The sequence below is a fragment of the Caretta caretta genome, chromosome 11, assembly GCF_965140235.1.
Source record: "Caretta caretta isolate rCarCar2 chromosome 11, rCarCar1.hap1, whole genome shotgun sequence".
Classification (NCBI taxonomy): domain Eukaryota; kingdom Metazoa; phylum Chordata; order Testudines; family Cheloniidae; genus Caretta; species Caretta caretta.
Window position 1 is genome coordinate 72,953,115 of NC_134216.1, and position 6,000 is coordinate 72,959,114.

At 44.8% G+C, this 6,000-nt stretch overlaps 1 protein-coding gene across 2 annotated transcripts in view; it reads right to left on the reverse strand.

Annotated features, from left to right (window-relative positions):
- Positions 1-5,486, reverse strand: part of LOC125644720 (mitotic-spindle organizing protein 2B) — a 28,085-nt gene extending 22,599 nt beyond the window's left edge. Inside the window, exons 1-3 of one of the 2 annotated variants that reach the window (XM_048869095.2) lie at positions 5,208-5,486; positions 4,966-5,090; positions 2,248-2,436 (exon numbers count right to left, since the gene is read on the reverse strand). In XM_048869095.2, the coding sequence (XP_048725052.1) occupies positions 2,248-2,436; positions 4,966-5,090; positions 5,208-5,377 (484 nt within the window). In that variant the 5' untranslated portion in view covers positions 5,378-5,486. The remainder of the gene's footprint in view (positions 1-2,247; positions 2,437-4,965; positions 5,091-5,207) is intronic. The other variant, XM_048869096.2, reaches the window with a different exon arrangement.
- Between the last annotated feature and the right edge of the window lie 514 nt (positions 5,487-6,000).

Consider the following 6,000-nt stretch of genomic DNA (forward strand, 5'->3'; position numbering starts at 1 on the left):
TCTAGGTCTTGCATTTGTTTCCTAGATCTTCGGGGTTTTTTAAAAAAGAAAAAAGCACCTTTCAGGTGTATGTGTGTTCAGGTTACTGCTTTAGTTCACAAACTTTCCCCAAGAAGTACTTATACAACAGAGTGTATTCAGATGTTTCAGATTTTGTTTGTACTGTTCATCTGAGACTCAGCTATTCTCAAGCTATTTTGAGTTCAAATATTTTCATGAAGTACTTGATGCAATTGGTTTATTATGCCTTATGTTTTTAACTGCACAAGTTTAACTCCAAGTGACTTGCCGCCATCCCCATTTGGCAAATGGCTGTAGTATATACGTGACATACCAGTAGGGGGAACAGTAAGATGTACTCAGACAAATCTGATAGTCATGCAGTTTTGTTCTGTGTAACTAAACATTGCATACGAAACCTGGAGTTGCCTTCTGCTATTACTCAATTTTACTATACTGCTTCTGTGCTCTATTGTTTAAATTGTATTGAATACTGCTCGTATCACTCAAGTTGTGTACTATTTATAACTTTGCCACAGTACAACAACACATTACCTGTGTATCTAAGACTGTACACAGTTATATGGTGTATTATAGCTGGAAGTGTCCATTGCATTAAAGTTGCCAAGCACTTTCCATTATAACATTGTTTTCAGTTGCTTGCACTGGGCCTCAGTGAGCCTCCTGCAGTATTCTGCAGGGTCTACACAGAGCTACAAAATGCATCTGAGATATGGGCAACATGAGACTCCATCAGCCATCTCCCCCACCACCCCAAATATTTTGGGGCCAGACACAGAACGATGAGGATAAAAGGAGTATTGAACTGCCCCATTCCCTAGAATGCCATCCATCTTGTGCACTGATGGAGGCAGGTGACACGTGGGGAAAAAGGTATGACAGCATGAAATTGGAGACTACTGTAACACATACACAGAGGAGCAGAATTAAGGTTGAATGGGATACCTTCACTCTGGCAGTTCCCGACTTGAGTGCATTTTTAAAAAGTTAACATTCTTGTAATGTACTTTTAAAAAGTGGAACTGGACATTATCTCTGGGACCTGTAGCACCAGGGCTTCATTCAGGAAGTTTCTGCTTACATAATTTTAAGAACTATGGAAGACAGAAATCTCAACCCTATGCTGTTCTGTAGCAATTTTCAAGATGTGCATGTTTAAAATGAAATTGGTCTGTGAGAGTTTTAAGCTCTAAAGGTTTATTGTGATCATGTTTTTCGTCCAAGATATCCCAGCTCAAAAGCAAGCAGGCATTTCTCACCCATGTATGCACAGCAGCATATACTGAAATGGCTACAATACAACTTGTTTGGAAATGGATTTTAAATGTACAAAAATCACACAATGGCCATAGAGGCTTGTGCACATGCCATATTTAAGTGTGTTGGCTTCCCTACCTCAGCCACAATCTTTAAAGTTTAGTTTTTAAGACTGAGTGACAGCACTCACCCCATCCCCACTCAAAAACAGCTAAAGGGATTTTACTCAAGCTTCCAAAGACAATTTACTAGAAACAGAAGAATGGAAAACTTCAACCCAAAAAGATAACTTTCTGAAACACACATAGAAATCAGAAAACACAGGCCTTAAATGGAAACAGGGGTTTGCAAGCCTTAAGCCTAATGGCCAATGCATATGAGCGATATAAATTTGAGCATTATTTGTCTTTGTAGTGAGTCATCTCCACACAAGCTCTCCTGTAGAGTGCACGCACCAGTTTGAGCTTATAAAAAGTCACTGATAAAAAACCTTGACAAAAATATCCACCATGCACAGGAAGTTCTTAGGTTCCAATCCTGCAATTCATTAAGAATGGACAGCCTTCAGGGAAGCTCTGAGTGGGCAAAGCAGCCCACCCTCACGCAATGGTCTGCAGGTTCTGGGCCACAATATATAATTCCTAAACTTACTTCTCTTGGTTGTTTATGCGTATGGCATCTAGTCTAAGACAGAGAAAGAATTTTTCACAATAGATTTCAGTCTCTTAATTCAACAGCAAAGTGAATCAGTTTTCGTTTTTAAAGTAAGATTTACATTTTATTTTTAACCTGTAAGTTTTAATTATTTTTAAAATTACCCATTCCTGACCGTTTGTTAACATTAGTATGTATTGTTTAGAGGGTACACCAGTTCGTTTAGTCTAAACTTAAAGGACTCACAATGCAAGTGTGATTCTTAATGTCCTAACAGACTGCACCAACCCCAGTAGGTAAACTAATAAACACAACCTGCAAAAGGAGAGAACAGGCAGCAAGAAAACTGGAAGGAACGAGGGGGACCTTGAGAGAAAGGCGAGCAAGCATCAGCAGGACTGTAGACCACAATCTTAGGGGCTGTTAGTCTTGGAGATCGAAGGGCAGAGGAAAAGGAGAGTGGTGCAGGGATTTTACTGTTCTTGGCAGAGAGAAATGAGACCTCTAATTCAAAGAGAGACATAGAAACATATTAAAAACACCATATGTCTATTGAAAAAAAGAACAGAGTAGTGAATATGAATGTTCAATACCCCTAGAGAAAGAAGAAAAGTTGTCTCTTGAACAATGGTAACATATCTCACATGCTTTGTTAAATACATCAATTTCATAATCTTGTCATCTTAACAGTCTACTTTTATGTTTCCCCTCTAAAATTTTGAAGTCTCTAGATGAACAGCTTAGACTTGAATAGTTATTACATTAAACTGCTGTTAAACAAAAATCATTTCATAGTAATAAATGTACCAATATTTTTCTCAAATGTTTTCAAATATAATTTCATAATTGCACTTTCCACATTGCTTGCCAGCCATTAATCCAGTAAAACAAGTCTTTTAAGCATACAGTGCATTTTCCTGAAGTACTTAATTGGTATTTTGAATTAATAAACCCCAACATTAAACAAATGCTGTAAATAAATGTACAAGTGTACATCATTTCCTAGGTAGTATCTAAAAGTAACTGTGATGCTTTTCTTTTCTTTGAAGGAAGTACGCATCAAAGATGAAAAAAAGTTACTTTAAATACCTAGAAGTCTGTTTTACTGTCGTTTTAAACAGCTAAAATGTGATCCTTTATTCTGGTACTGAATATTCATTTTCATATTCGTATTCATTCTCTTCATATTCATTTCCATTTTGGCCAAAGCCAAGCAAAGTGGAGTCCTGCGGAGCCACACCACAATTGTGTCTCCTTTATACAATCACCCACAGCCGCTCACTGCAGCCAGGTGGGGTGAACTGGAATTGTACTTTGGCATCCTTTAGTTTTGATCAGGTGTCACATCCCATCCCAAACTAAGCAAGCCACTTACACAGAACTTTTAACTGCTAACAATTCAGAGTAAGAATAAAGGCATTGCCAGAAACATACAAGTCTGTATCATTTGCATGATAAACAGCTCTCATTTTCACTTTCAGCATCCACTGCAATTTTGTTTTCCTATGATTTAATATACTTTGTTTCCAATATTAAAGATTCCAGACAGCTACTTCTGAACCAGTTTAAATTTGGCATGCTCAGTTTTTGTAATCCTTCAGAAGCAATGCAAGGGAGGCTCAGCCGCTCTTCCCTAGCAAGGCCAAGAGAAGCAACAGACTGCTTTGCTAGTGATACTGCGGGTATGATCAAGAGGGATACCACAGAAGGAAAACCAAGGAAAGAAGGGGAGAACCACTAAAAAGCAGAGGATGAAAACTGCACACCATAAGGCCCTGCACCTAGAGTACAGTTTTTGGTCCCAGATAACCATAAACAGGTACGAACATTTGCTTGCATTTACAGTGGAGTAACTAATATTAACTGGTTTCAGAGTAGCAGCCGTGTTAGTCTGTATCTGCAAAAAGAAAAGGAGTACTTGTGGCACCTTAGAGACTAACAAATTTATTTGTGCATACGAAAGCTTATGCTCAAATAAATTGGTTAGTCTCTACGATGCCACACGTACTCCTTTTCTTTTTGCAAATACAGACTAACACGGCTGCTACTCTGAATCCTCTCTAACATGCTCCTTCTGCTTGTCACAGTATCTATACCACACTTATCACTATAACCTGAGTGCCTGCTGAAAGCATGGTAGGACTAATGGAAAGAACATTCACTAGATACAGAGGAAGATGCATCCAGCCCTCCTGAGCAGGAAAGAATGTCACCTCCACCTGAGACAGGGGAAACTGAGATACAATAATATACTTCCAAAAAAGAATGGAAAGGAAGATATATGTACATTCTGTTGCTGCTTGTTTTAGAAGAAAAATAGGTCTGGTGCCTTTTGCTTCTTTGTGAAAAACTAGAGCCTGATGTTTTTATCAAAAAAGGTCTCTTCCTATTTCTAACAGTGTTAGAAATTAGACTGTCTAGTATGATGGTGATGAGAACTGGAGAGTAGGAGTAAGACCTGATCTACACTTAAAAGTTTTACTGGCACTGCGTTCTCAGGTTTGTGATTTTTTGTTGGGGTTTTTTTGGCCAACAAAACTATACTAGTTAGAGCTATAGCGTAGGTACAGGTATATGAGACCACACTCAGTTTAGGTTGTTTGGTTTTGACATTTTCAATATGCTAGTATGGCTAAAGTGGCTTAAATTCAGGCTTAAGTGATGACATGATAGGCAACAAGAGAGTGTCAAATGAGCTAGGAAGAGGGCAAGATTTTTATTCTGCCTGTTTAAAAATCCTTTTCTTTTGCTAACATACAACGTGAATGTCTAACTGGCATCTTGTATAAATGAAGGCTCCCAGCAACAGACACCTCCTCCGTCCCTCTAGTCCTGCAGCAAAACTAGCCGTGGCAGGCCCGAGATTCCTAAACGGCAGGGATTTGCCTGCTTGTCTGCATGCCGCCCTTTCTCGCCGCCTTGCCCCAGCAGAAAGCGGCAGCCACGGGCCTAAGCCCGGGCACCTCCCTGCAGGGAGAGGGACGTAGGACGAGCCCAGCGGGAGGGGGCCCCTAATAACCCGCGGCTCCTGACCTCTCGTCTCGGGGCCGGTCTCGGCGGGGCCGCTGGGAGCCAGTCTCTGCCCGGCGCACATGGACTTCAGCATCTGGAACACGGCCAGCGGTGCCACGTTCATCCGCAGCAGGTCCAGCAGGAGCCTGCGGGGAGGGCGCAGCGTCAGCAGCTCGCTCAGCCTGCGCGGCCGCCGCCCCCCCTCCCTCTTCCTCGCGCGCGCGCGCGCGTCCCCCCTCCCCCGCGCGCGCCCCCCCCCCCACCTGAACACTTCCGGGTCGAGGCCGATCCCCGCCGCCTGCGCCAGCTCGAACAGCTCCGCCTCCTCCGCCGTGGGCAGCTTCCGCCGGGACCGCACCGAGGCCCCCACTTTGCTCAGGGCCGCATCGAGCCCCGACTCCACCCCGCCACCGGCCAGGCCCTGGTCAGACATTCCCGGCACAGCCAGGCACGGGCCGGAAACGCGCTCACCCAGCGCCGGCGTCCGGAGCCAGACAACGCACACCCCGCTTCCTGTTCAACTGGGCATGCGCGCTGTTGGAGCCCTCCCTGCGGCCTGGCCTGGCAGCAAGGCGCGCGTGCGCCCTAGGGGAGGCGGCCGGGGCGGGGTGGAGCCGTCCTGCGGCGGCGGGGTCTCCGCGGGGCCGGCTCCCTGCCAAGGCGGCTGCTCGGTGCCGCACAGGCTAAGGAGAGCGGCCCCCATGGGGCCCCCCAGTCTCCTGGTCGGCGCGGGCCACGCTGCCTGCCTGCGTGCCTAGTGTGTAGGGAAGGCGGTGCCCGCTGCAGGTGAAGTCCTGGCTGGGGGGCCCCGCTCTGAGGGCAGCACTGTCCGCAGGGGGGCAGCACACCGTGGGGCACCGCTGCTCTCCAGCCGCCCCGCCCTCCAGGCAAAAAATAGAGACCCACTAAGTTACAAAGAGGCCAGGAGGGCTCGTGGCACCTTAGAGACTCACCAATTTATTTGAGCATGAGCTTTCGTGAGCTACAGCCCACTTCATCGGATGCATAGAAGGGAACATATAGTAGGAAGATATATATACATACAGAGAACATGGA